This window comes from Eretmochelys imbricata, chromosome 1 (genome assembly GCF_965152235.1).
Source record: "Eretmochelys imbricata isolate rEreImb1 chromosome 1, rEreImb1.hap1, whole genome shotgun sequence".
Lineage (NCBI taxonomy): Eukaryota > Metazoa > Chordata > Testudines > Cheloniidae > Eretmochelys > Eretmochelys imbricata.
Window position 1 is genome coordinate 219219861 of NC_135572.1, and position 21891 is coordinate 219241751.

General features: G+C 49.3%; 1 protein-coding gene across 1 annotated transcript in view; it reads left to right on the forward strand.

The window, feature by feature from the left end:
* The first annotated feature begins 5327 nt into the window (after positions 1-5327).
* Positions 5328-21891, forward strand: part of LOC144268937 (antigen WC1.1-like) — a 59096-nt gene continuing 42532 nt past the window's right edge. The window contains exons 1-2 of the mRNA XM_077824296.1: positions 5328-5391; positions 13827-14141. Coding sequence (XP_077680422.1) covers positions 5328-5391; positions 13827-14141 — 379 coding nt within the window. The remainder of the gene's footprint in view (positions 5392-13826; positions 14142-21891) is intronic.

Sequence of the window (21891 nt, forward strand, 5' to 3'; positions counted from 1 at the left end):
TGGATCTGAGAACAATGAAAAAGCATTCAGTTTTCTTACAAGAAGACTTTTAATAAAAATAGAAGTAAATAGAAATAAAGAAATCCCCCCTGTAAAATCAGGATGGTAGATACCTTACAGGGTAATTAGATTCAAAACATAGAGAACCCCTCTAGGCAAAACCTTAAGTTACAAAAAAGATACACAGACAGAAATAGTTATTCTATTCAGCACAGTTCTTTTCTCAGCCATTTAAAGAAATCATAATCTAACATGTACCTAGCTAGATTACTTACTAAAAGTTCTAAGACTCCATTCCTGGTCTATCCCCGACAAAGAACAGAATATAGACAGACACACAGAGCCTTTGTTTCTCTCCCTCCTCCCAGCTTTTGAAAGTATCTTGTCTCCTCATTGGTCATTTTGGTCAGGTGCCAGCGAGGTTACTTTAGCTTCTTAACCCTTTACAGGTGAGAGGAGCTTTCCCCTGGCCAGGAGGGATTTCAAAGGGGTTTACCCTTCCCTTTATATTTATGACAGACCCTTGTTTATTTTTGTGACTGTATTATTTTAATGACTTTGAGTTGCTAGAAAGAGTGACCCATAGCGTACAACTAACTCCTGGGTTATATTTAAACTGTCCAATAGCATTCAACCAACTCCTGGAGATATATTTAAACTGTCCAATAGCATCTGCAAACTCCTGAGGTTTTATTTCATTTCATATTAATCAGAGCTCCCCATCCTCACCCACCCACCTCCCTTACTGTGGGTGTACACCCATCAAATTTAATTACTGATCACTAATATGATTAACTCTGATGGCAACAAGGGTGGGTAATCTCAGTCACCCTGTCTATTCAGCAGGGGAGTGGTTAAAACCATTCAGTTCAACAGGGTGTGTCAGCTCTCTTGTACTCAAACACATGTCTGAACCATCTCTGTTTTTTTTAATTGTAAATGTTACCTGAAATTGAGCCAGCTGGTAAGCTTAGGGAGGACTAATGATCCACCAGAGTTTGGCAGAAAGCAGCACATTTATTATTCTGATAGCTAAACTCAAAAGAAGGGGGAGGGGGTCACACTCACATCCGCATACTCATGCTCACAGAACAGGCACGGCACTGGAAATGTCAGGATCCTTCAAGGTAAGTGTCCCACAGCACAGCGATGGATGGTGAGATGAAGGTAAGTCTTCCCGAGGCACGATGGAACGCAACACGGCGAACCACTGGCCAGGCGGTCTGGGTGAAGGGCCTTCATGGGAGGTACAAGCTTGTGAGTGCACTCCTGAGCACATGGCCCCTTCCCCTTTGAAGGACCTGCTCCTCATGGCCTGAGACTAGACATGACTTGGTTGCGTCTGGTTGGTCACACTCCACCTCAGGCAGTGTCCATCCAGTGTCCCTGCATTGGGTGTGTGAGTGCTGCCTAATTAGAGTCCCAGACACCTTGTCTACCTGGGAGCTCTTCTGATCTTCCAGCTGTTCAACCAGCCCATTCGTCCCACAAGCATTCCAGGAGGGACAGGGAGGGGGAAAGCCACTTCACAGGTATTCGAAGAGGGAGAGGAGACACAGTGGGGGAGGGGAATGTAACAGACCTTTTGAGCAAACAGGTTATACATAGCATAGCCATACAGAGCATACAGATCACTGCTGCTCCTAAAACAGTAAACACACTTTTAGGGTGTCTCCCCCTCACAAGATTCTACAACGTACATTTCAGCTTTTTGCTGTAAATGGGTCTCTTTTACACAAAGACACAAGAGCTAGGTTCTCACAAACTATTTTTTTTATTTGAAAGACATACAGCTCCTTGAAAACAAACCAAGATGCTCCATTAAAACTATTAGCTCACTCAAGGGCCACAGAGACCTTCTAACAGAAACACAGATAGTCACAAAGCCCTTTCCAATAGATTTTTTTACTTACAGCTACCAAGTTTTATATGGCATGTTTGTCCCCTCACCATTCTCTAACTTAATCCTTTTAGATTTCTTAAGCAGGGTTCTGTAACTTTTTGTGTGGACCAGATGATCAATATAACGCTATATAGATATATATAACACATCTTCCAGTTTGGTCATTTTCTTTAAAACACTTCAGGGTCTCCACTGAATTGCACAGCATTTATCAAGGTCACCCCTTGCACTAAATATTCTTGAGTTCAGCACAGACATTGCATAGCATCACCTATGGCAATAACAGTGTTTAAGAAGCTTTCCAAACACAGCTCAGCACACAAGCCCCGGAGCTTGCAGTTGATATCCACTGAAGTCCAGGCTACACAGTCATGGTGTCACTGGCCTCGTGCATCTATGACACAGCCCTCACAATCTTCGAAAATCTTTCCCTAAGACAGTGATTAAGGACAGCATAAACTGCAATGCGTACAAGAAAAGTATGACTTTTTTATGCTCACGACGTGGCACTGGCTCAGTTAGTTCCATGCCAAGCCTCCTCTTAAACTCCTCATAGCCGTCATCCTCCGAGTCCTCTTCAACAATTTGTGTCGGTATTGAACAAAAACAAGGCAGGCCCGGTTCGTCTTTGCTGTTTGATGCAACGCTGTCCAGGGCCTCCAGGGACTCGAGAAAGGCATCGTCTAGCTGTTGAGAGATTTTCAGAAAAGAAACAAATGTAAGTTCCCACTGCTTGTTTTTAGATTTACACAAGCCCAGTTCCTAACCCCATTACACACACACACTCCCACGCCCACACACACACACAAATCCTCTAATGTTCCTTCTAAATTGTTCATTTACCTGAGCGACATCTTTTCTGTTCACCTTGTCCGCCGGTGACTCCCCCGAGCTGCGTTTGCCTTCCTCCTCCAGAGGGGTGGACGATGAGAGGCCAGCACACTTATCGGGGTGTCTCATGAGCAGCTGGGTTTCGGGGTCAGGTTCTGGCATATCCATCAATGGCTGGGCCAAAGGGCTCCCCTTGGCTGCTCCCTCCTCCTCCTCAGAACTCTCGCTGTTGTAGCACTTTCTCTGCTGATAGTCGAAGGCCCTCAGTGCTAAAACAAAGTCCAAAGTTTTCATGGGGCTGGTGAAGGAGTCCATGTTTCCTCTCAGCATTTCCACGATTTCTACAACATGTGTTCTTAGTAAGATGCCTCTTCTGCCCAGTGCTGGGACTTATGGGGTGGTGGTGCTGCACTCTGATTGGCAGAGGGTGGTGGGAGGAGTTCTTAGAGAGTCCACATGACCCTCTTCTGGGCAGTTCATTTTGCCCCCAAACCTGCCCTATTTTGATCAAATCTGTTCTCAGGGCAGTCTTCTGTGGACAAAACCCATCCCAACTGGTAAAGGGTGGCGGGGGGAGTTCTTAGAGGGGTCACACAAACCACTTCCAGATGGGTCACCCTGCCCCAGAGCTCCCCCGATAGGTCAAATATCCTCTCGAGGCTGGTTCCCAGCAGCTGAAACCCATCCTGATTGGTAGAGGGCGGTGGGAGAAGTTGTTAGAGGGATCATACGGCCCACTTCTGGATGGGTCAACCCTCCTTGGAACTCCCCCCGATTGGTCAAATCACCCCTTGGTGCAGTCCTACTAGGGCAAAACCCATCCTGATTGGTAGAGGGCAGTGGGAGGAGTTCTTAGAGGGGTCACATGAGACACCTGGCTTCTGTTCATGTGTCCAGGTTGATCCCGGATGTAATACCCCATGGGTGGGACTTTCGGTGACAGGTGTGCGGGGTTTAAGGGGTTAAGGGGCTGGACTAACGTTTGATTGACAGTAGGACCCTTGTACTACTTTGGTGCAATTTCCTGTTTTGTCATTACTGTTTGTTTAAATAGTTGGAGGGCAGAGTGAGGAGGAATGGCATGATTGGGGCAGGGAGTTTAGTAAAAATAAGGAGAGGGAAGGATGGGGAAAAGGCACAGCCACACCTCCTCATCTGCCAAGCTAGTCACTCACTGTCAAGTGTTTTTCTGGAATCAAAACAGAGCGGAGTCTCAAGGAGGGATTCGAAGGAGGATCAGGTGTTGCTTGCACAGATTTTCTGAGGGAGTTTTCTCCATACAGAAAGGGCAGCATGTGAGAAAATGCAAAGGTAAAGAGTTAAAGACGTTTCCCTTAATCCAAGTATTTGTAAGAGTTCTCTTGAGGAAGAGCAGGAGGTAGGTGTGGTGCCAGCCAGTCATTATTCTGTGCTATTCCCTTCCCTTGTGCCTGTTCCTTGAATTGTTTGTCCCATGAATCAAGTAAACTTGTTTCCAAGGAGCCCTCCTGCTGCTGATAGCACTGATGGCCATGGTGTGTGCAGGACCTCCTCCTACTGCAAGAGAGGGTCATGGCCTACTCAGGAAGCCCTATGCTCCGCCTCTACCACTAAGAATCATGGTCTGGACAGGAAATCCCAAGGCTGGGGTGAAAGTAACATAAAGCCCTTACTGGTACAGGGGCCTGACTCTGGGCCCCTGGAAAGGGCGGGGCCTTGGGCAGAAGGGGTGGGGCTGAGGGGTCAGCCTCCACCAGCCAGCCCATCCGCGCTCCCTGGCCTGTGCTGCCTGGGGCTCCGTCGGTGATTTAAATTTTAAATTGCTGGCCCCGGGGCAGCTGCCCCTTTTGTGTCCCCCATTGGCAGCCTGGGTGGGGGGGCAATGATGTTAAAGCGCTGCCACGGCAGCGCTTTAACATCATCTGCGTACAGGCCAATACCGGCAGCCAATTTTTACTGGTATGTTGTACCGGCCCACTTTCCCCCCTGCCCCAAGGCCTATTAGTGGAAGAACTGACAATATTTCAGATGCTGCTGAGTAATTCTTCTTCTATAAAGCTGATCTGAGCAACACAACCTGGTTCTAGTGAGTTGTCTTTGTCTGAAATTGGGCATGTCCTGTACCGGGAATTGGTCTTGTAATGATCACCTTTGGCACAAGAGATTTCTTTCCTAGTTTATAAAATAACCTGCCTCGAATGACTCCCAATTCATGTTTAATATGATATAGAATCTATCAGGGCGAGAAACAGCACGGCTACAGTTTGTGCAGAACTTTTCCTTCCGGCTCTGGAGATTGGGGGTTACCCGATGATCTGAGGCTGTGGTAAACCTGACATCAGGAGGGGGCTCATCACTCATATATGGTGATGTTTGTTGCTTTCGAGTTTTATAGGATGTTTTAGCTGCATAAAGTCACAGATAAAACCACTGATAATAACTAAAAAGGCAGATGGGTTTGCTATTGGTTCCTTCCCGCAGCTGATGCCAGTCTCTGAATCTATATATTTCCCTTCCACTGCTTTGTTGTCACTTGTCAGACACAGAGGAGCTCTGGCAGGTGCTTAGGTGCAGCCAGTGCAGTGTGAGGAGGGGACAGCAAGTCAGGCTGGCAATGAAGGGACATCTCTCCACTCCAGTGCTGTGGCTTCTTCTCCTCTCATTTCAGGACACAGCAGGTAAGTCTCCTCTGTGCTTCACCAGGGGAGCTGGGTTAACTGGAATGAGGGTGGTAACTTTTACAGTCCGCTTTTTACCATTGGTGCCCATCTAGGAGCTTGTGACTTTTCCTTTCGGGGTTGGATCTTGACACTGTTATCGAGGCTTTTGTTACCTTGAGATTGGACTATTCAAATGACCCTAATGTGGGGCTGCACCTTAAAACCATTCAGAGAACGAAGCTGATGAAAATGGCAGCAACTCACTGAGCAGGGCATCATGCTGGGAGCATGTTACAGCCGTGCTGCAGGATCTGCACTGGCTGCCCAGCTCTGGGTGGAGGTTAAGGTGTTGGTTAGAATTTATAAAGTCCTTCATGGCCTGCGACCGGCCTCTCTGAGGGATCACCTCTCTCCATACGGACACAGCTATGGTTAGCAGGGACACCTGAGTTGGTTCCCCCTTTTTATAAAGGAGAGGGGTGGCTGGCAGGGTGTTCTCTGTGAGGCCTCCGGGACTCTGAAACTTGTTATCCTGTTTGGGCCATAATAGACCAAATTGGTTGACATTCTGGGCACACTGCAAAAGACACTCGTTTGGGGGTTGGGGGTGCGAAGGACCCAGGCTGTGCATCACATAATGAGAAAGGGGTGGGAAGGAGTTTCTGTAGGTATCTGGCTAGCTGAGTTCCTGTTGAAATGGTCACTTCATGCTGCTGGGATTTGAGTGTGTTATCAATGTCGTCCAGGTGCCAACAGTCTCAGTCCAGAATCCAACAGCTCCAAGGGCCAAGTCCTGGCTCCTCACTCCCCCATTCACTCACTGAAGCCAGTAGAAGTTTTGCAATTTTGAAGTGAGCAGGATTTATCCAAATAAACCCAGAGCTAATTCCTCCCAGAGAAGGGGTGTGTGCATGTGTTGGGGTGCAGTGTGCAATGCCCTGTTCCCATGGGGGTATCGGAAGCTCTGCCAGCAGGAAGATTTATCCTGCAGGAGCCCTGCCTCCCTCCCCCAGGGTTTCTGCTGGAGCAGAGAAGCTTTGAATCCTAGCTGGAGGTGAGAGAAGCCCGTCCAGCACAAGCTGCGTGGCAGAGGTGCTGTAGCAGGGCCTCTCACGGCCACATTGGTTTCATTCCCTCAAGGCCGCCCCTGCCCAGTTTCAGGGCTGCTCTCATTCCTCCAGCATAGAGGGGGCTGCAGGCTCCTTGCCATCCAGTGTCCCAGCTCCAGGAAGACTTAACTGCAATGGGGGAGGGGGGAGCAGATCATGAGGTACATCAGCATTTGCTGGTGCGTCTTAGGGAGTGAATCTGGCCCAAAGACTCCAAAACTGATCAGCAATAGGATTCAAATTGAATGTGGGACCCAGATATGATTCAAATAATGCAGTGATTGGAACCTGCTGGGCTGGTGTTAGCAGCACGAGAACGATCCATGTGTCTGGCAGGGCAGTGAACTGCTCAGCAGTAGCTGGTTCATGGGAACCCGATGTGCTGCTGCGCCAGCCTGAGAAACTGACCCTGACCTTGATAATCAGCAAGGTCAGTCTCAATTATTGTCTTCAAGAAAAACCTGCCCTGATGTATATTTCACAGACAGCTCAGTAACTGTGCGGTGAGTAGGGGGCTGGAACCCAGAAAATCCTGACAAAACCAACCCTCTAGCAGGTCACTTGAACTTATATTTCAGATTCCCAAGAAGTTCCTATATAATGTGCTGGGATTAGAGCCCATGACACAGCTGTACATGACCGGAAAGCATGGAATTCTGTGGTGACTTCTGCTGATCAGACTGACATTGCAGGGGATGGACAATTATTACCACGTGCGGGATAAATTACTGCACGATTGTGGGATGGTGTCATATAGTGATGCCAAGCACATGTTCAGCTCAATGCATTTTTGTTGGATTGCTGAGGAAATGTCTATCATCCCTTTGATATTTTTTATTTTCTATGGGAAATTTGAGTTTTCTTCACATGAACACAGACACAGTGATGTGTGTGGGGGGTGGTATACAGTATAGGGGATATCACCATGTAGCTTTCCCTTTCCCTCAGTGCCCGAATCCTCCTCCCTGAGCAGAGGCCAGGTCAGTCTTTGCCAGAAGATTGTGTTTCACAATCATTGACCTCTTTACATTGTGTGGGAAAACAAATTTGTAAAACGATGTGGGGTCCAGGCAAACAAATGAGAAAATATCAGGGGTGGGCCAAAGCGGCAGGTTTCACTCCCAGACCCAGATCTGAACTTCCCCAATGTTCAGAGTGCTCAGTGGGGTCATTATTCCAAGTTGGGTCACAGAAGTGGAGCCAGCATATGAGAGGTGCAGTATGTAAATGTGATTGTTATCCAGAAAGGTGCTGATGGCTGCCATTGAGGAGTCTTCGATCCTAAGATAATCACAGACCTCATGAAAGCCAATGGCAGGGCGAGAACTCTCTTTTAGGCTCAACAGACAGAGCAATCAAGATCCTTTACATAGTGAAAACAGATACAGACAGTGGGGGCTACTGCCAAAGGCACTGGGCACATGGGCAGGGCAGAGCTAAGCCAGGAGTTTCCATTGTTGCCAATGCAGGGGCTAGGATACTGGCGTCAGACTGTGTCTGTTGGGGGAGAAGCCAGTAGAAGGAGTTGTGACCGGGATCTTGGAAGCAGAAAGAAAACAAAGCCAGTTGGAGCTCACTGGAGGGGCAGGCTGGGGGATTTCTGAGCAAGGAAACTGCCGGCTGTTCTTAGTTTCTACTGGGTGCAGGGAAACAGAACTGTGTGTGCACTTAGCTAGAGCAGTGTTACAGCCTTTCCCCCTTCGCCTGGGGGAAGTGCAGGCTTCTCTAAGTGCGGGCTTCTCAATTGCCACAATTTGAGGCTTCTTATTCCTGGAAGTCTTAACTCGGTCAACGGTACTTTGCAGCTCAGCTATCCATTCCATCAGGACCTGCATTGGTTGGGCAAGTTCCTCTCTGGTGCTCACCATCAGTACACTGGCCATTTGCAGTGGTGTTGTGCTGGCTGGCTCCGATGTTTGGGCTTCCCAAGACTCACTGGCAGCCTGCCTTTCTTCCTCCTCTCTGACCTCTTTTATCAGCTGGGAGTAACGGGGGATGTTCCCGTCGTTCTCTTAGCTGGAGATGAAGTAGAATCGGGTTCTGATACTGAGTTCCTCTTACAATTTGAGCCAGTCTGGTCTGATCCATCTGCTCAGCAGTCACTGCTCCCCTCAGAACAGCTCTCTGAAGCAGTCTCTCCAGTCTCCGTATGTAGGCTGAAGCCTTCTCGCCCTTTTGTTGTCGGGAATTAAAGAACTTACAGTAGCTGTCTTCAGGGCCCTCTACGCTCCCAAAGTTGTGTTCAAGGGCCTCTAGGCAGTCCTTCACACTGATCCCAGGGTCAATGAGCTTCAGGGTGAGAATCACATCTAATGCTGGGCTGCCAAGGCTCTCTGTAAGGTATCTTCCCTTTTCTGCATCTGGTACGGCCCACTCTTGCAGCATTTCAGTGGTATGCTCTAACCAGGGTTCAAACTCCTCCTCCCCAGCAAATAATCTTAACTTATGACAAGAGTCTGACTCAGCATGGGACAGCACAACCTTTTCCAATGTTTGCCCCAGAGCTTTTGTCCAATCATCAGCCGAGGCTGCGGCCTCTGAGATAGAAGCTGCTGAGCCAGGGCCCAACAAACCTGACATATTAGCCATTATACAAACAGTAATTTCCTCAAAATATAAGCACAAACAAAAAAATATAAATTGTTTCCCCATGTAGTGGATCACTCAACAGGTGCTTGCGAGGGGTACTGACCCAGGCGATCCCGGACGAGCCCCCCAAAATGTAACCCTTCTGCCCGTCAGAGTTGGCAGCAACAAGGGCCGGGTTCAATCTCTAGGGGATCCATTCCAATAACACAATGCAAACCGGCTTGAGCCCCCACCCAGTGACCTGGGACAAATACATACCACCCCCGCTGGGCGCCTCCAGGAGGCAATACTTCCCCTCTCACAAGCACATAGTCTGAGTGTAGCAAAAGGCCTTTTAATAACAGAGAGAAACAATGTGGCATTATGTTGGGGAAACACCACCAACAGGATTGATAACACAACCCATGAGCAAAAAAAAAACCCACCCCAAGCAAATTGGGGCATGCCCTTTTCCCTTTGGTTCTTGAGTCCAGCAACCCCAAATGACCCAAAGTCCCAAAAGTCCAATGACCCAAAAGTCTCTGTCCGGGGTCAGGGCAGCCCCAGAGTTCGAAAGTTTATCTGCGGAGCTTTACCGCCCAACCTGGGTGGAGATGGGACAGGGGTAAGAAGCACCTTACATGACCTGAAGCTGACCACCCCATAGCTCCATAGCTTCGCTCCACTCCGCCAGCCGCCCCACGAACTCCTTTGCTCAGCTCCGCTCCACAGCCCACAAGCAGCTCCTGCCATCCACAAACCGCTCCACATCAAACTGCTTCACGAGCCTGTCCACAAGGCACTCCAGCCATCCCGCAATCTGCTCCACAATATACGTTCAGGCTCCCCCACTACATAACGCAACACTCAGTGATTTCAGCTCTTAGGTGAATTCAGCGTGTAGTAGGGGAGCCCCAGTGCTGGTGCACTGTTCGCCCAAAGTGAGCTCAGCAGCCTATAACTAGACTTCTAATGAAATGAAAATTAACTCTGATATTTCACAGTGGAGAGAGGAGAAAGTGGAATTAGCATGTAAGGCCCTCACCAAGGGGCCCATGCCACAAAGTATTAATACTTGACCCCAACCTCTCTCCATTCATAGAGTTTTGGAACCCATGACCCTTGCCTAGCGAGTGCTACTTAGTTGATGGTGAATCCCTCCATCATAACAAAAGGCCACATACAGTTCCAAGCACAGTTCCCATAATCAGGTTAATAACAATTTATTCTTCCTGCCCCAATAACAGAGACACTGGGGATCCCACAGCAGCCAAAGTGACCATTCGGGCAGCTATGGTCTCATTCTAGGCGGGGTGGGAGTGCCTATGCAAATGAGATCAGCCCCTGAAGTTCTTTTCCACAACTTGCCACACCTCACCACCAGATGTCAGGGCGGAGCTCATCCTGACACTGCTTACACAAACAACTCTAGAGCCAACTGGGGGCAGGAGGTGGAACTCATTGCTACTGGGAGAAAAGCAGCTTGCAGGGAGTGGGGGCAGAGTCTGCTGCTCATCTGGGGAAGGAGCAGCCTGTACATGCAGGCCAGAGAGGCTACGTAGAAAGGGGAGAAGAGGAGGGGGAAGAGCCCAGGGGAGGAAGGTGGGAAGAGACCAGTGGAAGAGGGAAATGTGTGGGGCAGGTGGGAAGAGGAAGCTCTGGCAGGGAGCACAAGGCTGTAATTCCAAGCTCCACAGAACAAAAGTTGCGAGGTTAAAAAAAAACATCCTGTCTCATTTTTCCATCCGTCTTTGGACGTTGGAACCCCCCCTCTAATCCTCTGCCAGTGTGGGGGCGAGAATCGCAGGCTGAAAAGTCACTCTTTAGTGCACCCGAACTGCATGACTCTCCCTGGCTGCTCAGCTGGAGACTGCGCTTACCCTCCCCTCACCCCTGAGACGGGGAACTGCCGTCCATTGCCCAGCACTGCCTTCGCTCTCCCCTCCTGGTTCAGTTCCTCTGACAGACGAAGGTCTGGCTGGGAAATAGCTTGACAGCCACTGAGCTAATTCATGCAGCGTAGTTCACACTCACACACAGAGCTTCTGTTACTTATCAGGGGTGAGTTACAGACAGAGATACCTCACTCTGATCTGACATTAATCCTTCACATAAATTATGTCACAGTATCACGACAGGTTTGGTTTAGCCTTTTGCAAACAGCAACACTTCCCTGACTTCCTCCACCCCACACTGCACCTGCAACTTCTCCACCTGAGACCGGGAAGCATTGCCCCCATTCTAGAGACCCCTACCCTTTCCTGCCCGTGTTTCCTTCGCTCTTGCCCCCTCCCACTCCTGATCCCATCCCCTGCCTACGCCAGACTCCATTCCCCTCCCCAATACTCCCTCCTGTCCCCCTTCCCCACAACCCCTCCCCTACCTCCTGTCCACTGGCTCCAGATTCCCCACTCCTCCATCCTCCCCAATCCTCCCTCATGTACCCCTGCTCCAGGCTCCCTCCCATCCTCTATTCCACACCCCTCCCCTCCTCACCCTCTTGCTGCCCTGCTTCAAACCCCCTCCCTCCTTCCCCCAAAAGTTCGCCCTTCCCCACCCCTCCCTCCTCTTCCCCCCTTATAAGACTCCTTCTTCTCCCCAATGCCTCCTTTTGCCCCCTCTCTCCTCTCTCCCCCTTCCCCTCTCTCCCTCCTGCCCCTGATTCCTCATCCCCTCCTCACTTCTCACTCCTGTCCCCCACACAAGACCCCTTCCTCTCGCCATGCAGACTCCCTTCTCTAAACACCCTTCTCCTCCCCTCCCTCCTGCCCCCTGCTCAATAACCCCCTCCAGCCCCTTGCTCCCTGCTCCCCACTCCAGACCACCCTGTGCTCCATCCTGCCCCAATTTCAGATCCCTGTCCCCTCCCCTCCCTTCTGACTCTCTTTCCTGCCTCCCTGTTAACTCCCAATGCAGACACCCATCCCCTCCCCACTTCTCCCTCCTGCCCCTGCTTTCTAACCTCCTTCCTGCCCCCACTTCAGTCCCACCTCCTCGCTCCTGCCCCTTCCTACGCCCCTTTCCAGACCTTCCTACCCTTTCCTCCCCTTCCTCCAGAACACCCTCCCCACCACTCCCTCCGGCTGTCTCATCGTCTTTACCCCATTCCCTTGCAACCCTTGAATCTGCCTCCTGTCCCCCCAGTGCCCTGCTCCCCTCACTCTCCCCATCCTCCTTTCACAGGGTCTCTGCTGCCCACCGGGGTCCCTGGGTCTTCTCCAGCCCCCTCAGCCACACAGAGACAGCCGTGTTCCCAGTGGGCTTTAAGTGAGAAGTGGCAGCCAGATTTACTCAGGGCGGCCTCACTCCCACATCCTGACAGACTGTAGGGAGATGGTGTCTGTGATGGTGCCCCCCATAAGTCTTTATGGAAATATACTTATGAATGTATATATGGCATAATTAGAATGTGTTTTATGCTACATATGCCATGTAACATATCTCTGTAAAGGTTATGAGCTACTGAATCTATTCATCCTATTTGTATGCATGTATCATTTTTGTATTCGAAGTTATGACTATTGGCTGCATACTTGTTTGATTCTGAGCAGGTTTTAGTGAAGCAGTTGGTCTATTCTCAGTAAGTGCCCAGTAAAGAAGCCCTTAAGCTAACAATGAACTTGGAAATGCCAATCCACATCTGGGCTTTCCCAGGAATGTGTCTTGGCTGGTAAGGAACTCAGTCATGCAGGGACATGTGACTTGCCCAGGTGACTCCAAAACTCCATTTTGTCTTCAGCTGGCTAAAGAGAGAGCCTCTCCACCCCCAAAGATACCTGAAAGAACCTGGAACAAAGGACAGTAACTACAGGGGGTGTAAATGATTGTTGGACCCAGACTAGAAGGAGAATAGTCTGTAAAAGAGAGTGTATGGAACTGGTGAGGTTTTCATCTGTATTCAGTTTTACTATGGTATTAGGCTTAGATTTGCATGTTTTATTTTATTTTGCTTGTTAATTCACTTTGTTTTGTCTGTTACTTCTTAGAACCACTTAAATGCTACTTTCTATATTTCATAAAATCACTTTTTACGTATTAATTAACCCAGAGTATGTATTAATACTTGGGGGGGGGGGGCAAACAGCTGTACATATCTCTCTTTCAGTGTTATAGAGGGCAAACAATTTATGAGTTTACCCTGTATTAGCTTTATACAGGGTAAAATGGATTTATTTAGGGTTTGGATCCCATTGGGAGTTGGGTATCTGAGTGTCAAGGACAGGCACGCTTCTGTAAGCTGCTCTTAGTTAAGCTTGCAGTTTGGGGCATGTGGTTCAGACCCTGGATCTGTGTTGGAGCAGACTGGAGTGTCTGGCTCAGCAAGACAGGGTGCTGGAGTCCCAAACTGGCAGGGAAAGCAGGGGCAGAAGTAGTCTGGGCACATCAGGTGGCAGCTCCCAGGGGGGGTTCTGTGATCCAACCCGTCACAGCAGCATCTTGCTGGCTTCAGCCCCAGTGACAGTGACAGGAGATGGCGCCATTTGGAATAAGGGAAACTCAGTGAGTTGGCACCTTTCAAAGTGTTATCATGGGATAGGTAAGAACACCCCAAATTGCCAGAGTGGGGATAAAATGGTGAGAGCTGCAGCAGTGACAGCCCCGAGTGGGAGGCCCTGAGACGTGGGAAGGTGGCGCCATGAGGCAGCTCTGGGTGTGTCCCATTATCCTGGCTCTTGGCGTGGATTCCCTGCTGCTGGGCATGGACTCTGCTGTTATAATGCTGCGGAGGGGGCTCCCTGCTCTCTCTGACCCTTCTCTGTGTCTCTCTATTTGAAGGTGCTGATGAGCTGAGGCTGGCGGATGGAGGCAGCCCCTGTGCCGGGAGAGTGGAAGTTAAACACCAGGATCAATGGGGGACAGTGTGTGATGATGGCTGGGACATGAAAGATGCTGGGGTTGTGTGTAAGCAGCTGGGATGTGGAGCTGCTGTCAGTGCCCCTGGAAATGCACGTTTTGGACAAGGATCTGGAATAATTTGGTTGGGTAACGTTCCCTGTGATGGTACCGAGTCTGCTCTCTGGCACTGCAGGATCTGGAGATGGGATGTGACTTACTGCGATCATGGAGAGGATGCTGGAGTGACCTGTTCAGGTAAGAATAATCCTGCTTAGTCCTGAAAGGCAAATCCCCTGAGAAAAAAGGGCTTGAACTCAGAGAGCGTCATGTGCCTGTGACCCTAACGAGAAATGAACAAAAGCCAGAGCAAGTCTTGTCATTGGTGTTATTACTGAACTGTAATTATTACTGTTCATGTCCCTGGCAACTGAGGATCCCCCTGTGTGACTGAAGCATTTTTGTTATGTCATTTCCAGTTGTTTTAATGCCACATCTTTCCTTTCCCTTTAAATGGCTCCCATTTTGCAGTTTGTTTTCTGAATATGAGTCAGTGACAGGGAGGGACCTGTGGCCAGTGGGTCAGGGCTCATTTGGGAGAGGTCTGTGACCCAGCCAGGAGCTTCCGGCTCTGCAGGGCTGAAGGTTTCTTTAGGATGCAGTTGTTCATGAGGGCACTAGCCGTGCTGGGGCTGTCTGTCCCACAGGGGCCTGTGGTGCCGTTGGCAGCTGCCATTTTGGAGGGAAAATATCTGGGAAACGTAGCCATCGTCAGGGAAAATTTTAAAGAAAATCATTGAATTAGCAAACTTGCCTGTTTCCCAATAATGTGTCTGTTTATCTATAGCCATTAACGTCTGTTTAAAGCTTTTATGTGATTTTCCATTGGGATTCCAAAGAGTCCAACAAGAGTTTGGTGCCCAACTGGCTTTTACTTTGAATAAGACAATTGATTCTAAGTGCCTACAGGCCAGATTTTTAAAGATATTTAGGTGTCTAAACCTGCAGATAGGTGCCCAGTGGGATTTTCAAATGTGCCTGGTGCCAAACTCCCAGGAGTTTTGGAAAATCCCACTAGGCACCTTTGTGCATTTCCAGGCAGCTGAATGCCCTTTGAAATCTGATCCTGAGTCATTTTTGAAAATGGCACATAAACCCCTAAGTCACTGAGGCACTTTTGAAAATGTTACCCTTAGACTCAAATCCAGACCCAGACGCCCAGCCAAAGGAGATGGGGAGATGCACAGAGGGTGGGGCATTTATGAAGATTCTGACCTCCGCTCCCGCAGAGGGTGATCAGGGAATGGGAGGATACTCCTGGCTTGACCGGAATTAGAGTTAGCTCAGAGCAGTCTCCAAACCCCCAGCCTGTTTTGTTACTTTTCATGTTTTGGACCAACCAGTACTAGAAAATTACAAAATCTCTGATACTCTCTAGGCCAGATCTACAGGGTATCATATTATGGAGACATTTGTTGTGACTTAATAGTTAACGTTACAACTACGGGCCCCTTAGAAGTTTTATTTTAAACTCTTTTTCTTAACATTTGTTTGGAATAATATCTTCCTCTGAATATAGCACATGGAAGAGAGGATATTTTCCTATAGTTCCAAAAGTTTTAGCAGCTCCCATGGTGATGATAGCTAAGGGTTGTGTTTAATCTTGGCCCTTTCTTGGATTTTGAGTGTTTCAATGACAAACCTTGAAAATCTCTTAACATGGGGGGAGGGGCAGTAGCGGGGGTGAGAGGATTTTATGCACTTTCCTAGTCTTTAAAAATAAATAAAAAAGATCGGAGAAAAGAACTTAGCAAAAAGGCACTTCATTGCCAGGACTTTGAAACTCTGCAGACGTAAAAAACAGTGGTCTCTTGCAGATGTAAACCCCCTAACCTGGTCCTAACAACGGCTCAATGCCTGGTGCTGCCCACCCAGCAAGTGCCCAGCAGGGCGTCCCTTTCCTCTGTACCTCAGCAAGAGGAGGGAGCTGCACACGAACCAAGGGGTATCAGAGCAGACGTCCCGTCTGTGCACCTTTCTGTAAAACGGCCGCTGCATCTCCGCTGGAGCTGCACCTTTGCAGTGGGGATAAAGTGAGGGTTGTTCCCCATCCCCGAGCTGAAGGCTGGAGAGGAGGAGGAGTCTTTCCATGCCCCGCATAGTTATGTCCATTCCTGTCACTAAGCCCCATCTTCCCTGGGTAGAGGTGCAGGGCAAGGATATAGGGCCAAACCCAGGGTTCTTTACTCAGGCAATCAGCCAGTGACTGTAATGTGAGTTTGCTTTGTACAGATTTAGTAGAAACAGAATAAAGGACTCAGGACTGGGACCATTCAGAATTATTCCAGAAATAATAAGTCATCTGTCTAGAAACTAGCCCTGTGCACTGGATATCACTGAGAAAAAACCCATACGGGAGCTGTGACATTTCTGCACCAAGCGATTTTTGAGAGGTGCTGTCCTGGCAGAATACTAGAAAACTTTCCAGAAAGGGTCAAGTATCAGAGGGGTAGCCGCGTTAGTTTGTATCCACAAAAGCAATGAGGAGGCCGGTGGCACCTTAAATCTGTTAGTCTTTAAGGTGCCACCGGACTCCTTGTTGTTTTTCCAAAAAGTGACAGTGATCCTCGTATATGCAGTGTTGTTGTACCTGGGTTAGTCCCAGGATATTAGAGAGACAAGGTGGGTGAGGCAATATCTTTTATTGGACCCACTTCTGTTGGAGAGAGAGAAATGTTTGATCTGACAGAGAAAAGCTGTGTGTAAGCTGAGAAGCTTGTCTCTTTCACCAACAGGAGCGGGTCCAATAAAAGTTATTGCCTCAGCCACCTTGTCTCCCTCAACCCCTTCTCATCCAGCTTTCACTTCTCATTTCCAGTTGGATTAATACCAAAGTTTGACAAAACGTTCTCCTCTGGCAAGGTCCCTGCCTCAGTCAGTGCACAGGCTGGATGGTGCCCTGGGAATGAATCAAGGCGGAGTAGTGAAGGAGGCTGTTGTCTGGAGGCCCACAGCCTCACTGGTTGCAGCAGTGGGAAGGTGCATAGCCAATAAGGCAGGGGATTGCAGGAAGACGGAGACTTTCCATGAAGATTTGCTCCTGGCTGCTGTGGGCGAGAGTGACGCCAGGCACCAGAACTGAGACAAGGGAATGTACCAGGATGTGCCCTTGCTCCTGTCTTCTTACCCTGCAGAAACGGCACAGACTCCACTAGTTGTGCATTGACCGTGCCATTGATTTTGAGTTAGCTCGACCAATAACGCTATAGTCCACATGCAACGGTCTGTTTACAATATCCTCTGTGTTTGGCCCCCTCGTCAGGACCTGAGGAGAAGAGAGATCTCCCTTCCCTGAGGCCTTTCAGTGACTGGGCTCAGCTCGCCCTGTTCTCCCTCTCTCTCTTCTCTCTGGGGCATCCTTCCTGTGCCACTTTATTAGATCAAGGCTCATGGGCTACTTGGCTCTTTATCCGACCCAGCCCACCAGCCTTCTTATCTAATTACTTTCTTTGGGGTACTAATTGGCGTCTAAGTGTTCAGAGTGCAGGCTCATCTATTTGCTCCCGGCCCCCTGTCCCAGGGAGACTGTCTTCCGCTATTGGGCCCAGGCTGTGCAGAGAGGAAGCCTCCTGAATTGAATGCAGAAGGGGCAAGAACCAGACTGGGGTTAGAGGGGGAGAGTAGATTGGCACAAGGAGCCTGTGGGGTGGCAGGGTCTGGGGGGATTCCAAGACTAGATACTGGTGTGGGGAGAGAAACTGGGACAGGGAGGGAAAGGGAGAGATGGGGACTGGCTGGGCAAGGAGACTAGGACAGGGAGGAGGGAAGGGGGAAGAGACTATTAGTGGCTAGGCAGGGTAAATAGAACAGGGAGTCGGGGATAGAAACTGTGACTTGCTGAGCAAGGAGATTGGGAGCTGGGGGAGACTGGGACTGACTGGGTGAGGAGTCTGGGACTGGGAACCAGTGGGGAGGAACTGGGGGTGGGTGAGGAGAGACAGACCAGATGAGGACCCAGGGTGTTGGGGGAGTCTAAGACTAACTGGGCAACAAGACTGGAATAAGCAGGCAGGGTGGGGTGGGGGACACTGAGAGCAGATCTACATGAACATTTAGTTTGTGGCAAGCTGGGGGGGTAAGTCTGTTGCATAATAAGTGTCCATGTGGTCCATGCTCGCAGGGAACTAACAGTTCCCTCATGTGCTTTGATCTACTCCCATTTTAAAGCTCAAAAGTCAGAGGTTGTGTTCCAACCCTCCTGATGACTCACGTGGGTGTCAACATGATTCCGCATCTTGGAAGTCTGTTTTTTTCAGTTTGTTTTTTTTTTAAATCCAGGGAATTATGCACAAAACATTACATGTAAGGAACATTAAATTTGCAAATTTGAACCATAAAAAAATAAGGAAATGGCAGAATTAAAGTTGTCTTTGCCACTTTATTTTGGCCCATCTGTACATATGCATTAAGATACAGTCTTTCATTACACGAAAACTTGCTATTTGCTCCACAGGACCCCTGCCTCATGCAGTGAACAGAATAGACACTGCTCTGAATCAGGGCTGTGGAGTGAAGGTTGCTGTTGTCTATAGGACCCCTGCCTCATTTGTTGCAGAAACTGTGTGCTGTGTGTGAGGCCGGGGATTGCAGAAAGAGAAAGGAGGATCTCTTGTTAAGGTGGGTGAATGCTGCCCTGGGGAACTGGATTCTACCCCTGCCTTTGCCACAGAGTTCCTAAGTGATACTTGGCAAGTCGCTGAAACCAAATATTTCAAAGGTGGTCATTAATTGTGTGTTCCTCATTTTATGGGTGGCCCACTTGTAACCAGGGGGGTCTGGTTTGCAGAAGTGCTGAGCACTCACTGCTGTAAACTGAAGTCAGTGGGAGCCGTGCTGCACAAGCCTAAGTACTCTGAAAAACCAGGACCTAGGGGTCTCAACCCAAAATCAGTGGATGCTTTTGATAATTTTGTCCATAGTGTCTCTGGGCTTCAGCTCCCTATAGGTAAAATGGAGAAAACAACACTTCCCTGCCTTCCAGTGATGTTGTTAAGAGACATTCTTTAATGTTTGTGAAGCACTCAGGTGGTATAGAAATAAGTACCATAGAAAAGCCCATGAGGAAATTAACAATTCTGTTGTGGGATTTCAGTTTAGATGGTGTGCAGTACATAAGGGCTGGGGACACTCATTGAAGCCATTCAGTGAGCACCATTTCTTCTGTGCACTGAACGAGGTGGGGGTCCTGTGGAAAAAATAGCATACAATCATGTAATTAAAGACAGTATCACAATGCAGAGTCACAAAATGGACTAAAAATGGTAAGTACAAGTCTGGCATTCTGAATGTTTGAATGCTTCTCTTTGCAAACTTTAACTTTCATTTTGATTCATAGCTATATAGATTTTAGGACCAGAAGGGAGCTTTAGTGTGACCTCCTGAGTAACAAAGGCTATGGAATTTAACCCAGTCACTCCTGTGCTTAATCTAATAACTTGTGTTTGGCTAAAGCACATCTTCCAGAAAGGCATACAGTTTTTTTCTGAATACTTCAGGAGGTGGAGAATCTTCTGTTTCCCTTGGTAGTTTGTTCCAATGTTTCATCACTATCACTGTGAAAAATGTATGCCTTACCTCTAATAGGAATTTATCTGACTTTAACTTCCATCCATTGGTTCTTCTTATGCCTTTCTCCACTTGATTAAGAAGGCTTTTAGTATGCAGTGTTTTGTCCATGCAGAGGTATTTATACACTGCAATCAAGTCACTTCTAGGTCATCTTTTTGATAAGGTCAACAGATGGAGCTCCATAAATCTCTCACTGCAAGGCTCATTTTCAAGCCCCAGAATCATTATTGTGGCTTTGACCCAAATATGCCCAGAGCTGATTCCTCCCTCTGAGGGGATGTGGGTGAGGGGATGTGGGTTAGGGTGCAGTGTGCAATGCCCTGTGCCCATGAGGGTACTGGAAGCTCTGCCAGCAGGAAGATTTATCCTGCAGGAGCCCTGCCTCCCTCCCTCTCCCAAGGTTTCTGCTGGAGCAGAGAAGCTTTGAAACCTAGCTGGAGTCTAGAGAAGCCCGACCAGCACAAGCTGCATGGCAGAGGTGCTGCATCAGGGCCTCTCACGGCCACATTGGTTTCATTCCCTCAAGGCTGCCCCTGCCCAGTTCCACGGCTGCTCTCATTCCTCCAGCACAGAGGGGGCTGCAGGCTCTTTCCCATGCTGCGTCCCAGCTCCAGGCAGACATAACACTAGTGTGAGGGGAAAGGGGGCATGGGGGGCTGATCATGGGTTACAGCAGCAAGTGCTGGTGCAACCCATGGAGTGAATCTGGACCAAAGTCTCCAAAACAGATTAAAAATCATGTTTAAAATTGAATGTGGGACCCAAATACGATTTAAATAATGCAGTGATTGGAACCTGTTGGGCTGGTGTTAGCAGCACGAGAATGATCCATGTGTCTGGCAGGGCAGTGAACTGCTCAGCAGTAGCTGGTTCATGGGAACCCGATGTGCTGCTGCACCAGCCTGAGAAACTGACCCTGAGCCTGATAATCAGCAAGGTCAGTCTAAATTATTGTCTTCGAGAGAAAAACCTGCCCTGATGGAATATGCTGAGGTGGTTTGTAAGCAGCTGGGATGTGGATTTGCTGTCAGTGCCCCTAGTAATGCTCATTCTGGAGAAGGATCTGGACAAACTTGGCTCATTCTGGTTGTTTGTGGTGGTGACCAGTCAGCTCTCTGGGACTGCAGTCTTGCAGGATGGGGTATATTCCAGTGCTCTCATTCTCGTGATACTGAAGTGATCTGCTTAGGTAAGAACTTGGCCAACCTGCCCCCGTCGGAAACTCCCCATGAGGGAGAGGGGACTGAACCCATGTGAGACATTCCTGTTGACTCAGAGCTGTATTGTGCCCTGCACTGGGCAGAAGGGATGAGCAGGCTGTGCCATCCTCTGGGCCCCTAGCCGGGGGCAGCTGGGGCAGATGTTGTGGGGTGGCCCCATTAGCAGGTGTGTGCTGATACGTGCCTGAGTACAGCAGCCCAGTGTCTCCCCGGGACAGCGGCAGCTGATGTGACCCTGCCTGTGGCTGCTGGAGCTGGGGCCGGGGGGCAGGGGGGTGAGTGCTGTGGAGCTTTCCCCAGAGTTCCCTGAAGCAGCGGGGGAGGAGCCCTGAGCCTGCCCGTGGCAAGGGGGAGGGGCCAAAACAGCTGGGGTAGGTGCAGGGGGCAAAAACTGGCTACACTGCACCACACGGCTCCCTCCTTCCCCAAATCTCCCCGCAGGGTCAGGCAGGGAACTCCCACATGGTGCGTAGCTCTTTGCTCCACAGTCTGCCTGGCAGCCTTTCCACGCAGGGTGGACTAGATTTACCCCCCAGCACAGTGTCATGGAGACTGCACCTGGATCCCTCTGCACTCTGCATCTGGGAAATAAACGTGCATACGTAATCTGGCTGCATCAAAACTAGTGCAAGAAATATGCCTGTGTTTGCACAGAGTGACTAATGCACTGAGAGAAACAGCCCCTGACGCAGGTAAGACTTAGTGTAGGAACATGGATCGCTACATCTGGCTGAACAGGAATAAAGCCTCTTTGTTCTGATTAGCTCAGTCTGCACCTCTCGGCTAGTCCCTGATGACCACCATTAGTGAGTTCACACCTGAGTGCTGGGGTCAGTGGTTTACGTCTCCCCCTCCCACCTTACTATCACTTACTACTCACTCACTCACTTACTATCCTCATTCACAGGATCTCCAGAAACGGTGGGGAATGTTCACCCCTGCCCTGTGCCCTCTCGGCCCCGGCTGTGTGAGCACAAAGGGGCCACATTCACCAGAAGCCCCCTCCCTTTCCCTCAGAAATATCCGTGGTACAGTGGGAACCTCCTCAACAGGCCCTTAAGTGGAGTAACCCCCAGCACACGGAAGTACGCTGGCTCCCCTCTCAGTCCTGGGCCAGGTTCAGCACTTCTGCAAGGATCTACTGGGGCCAAGGTTCCCTC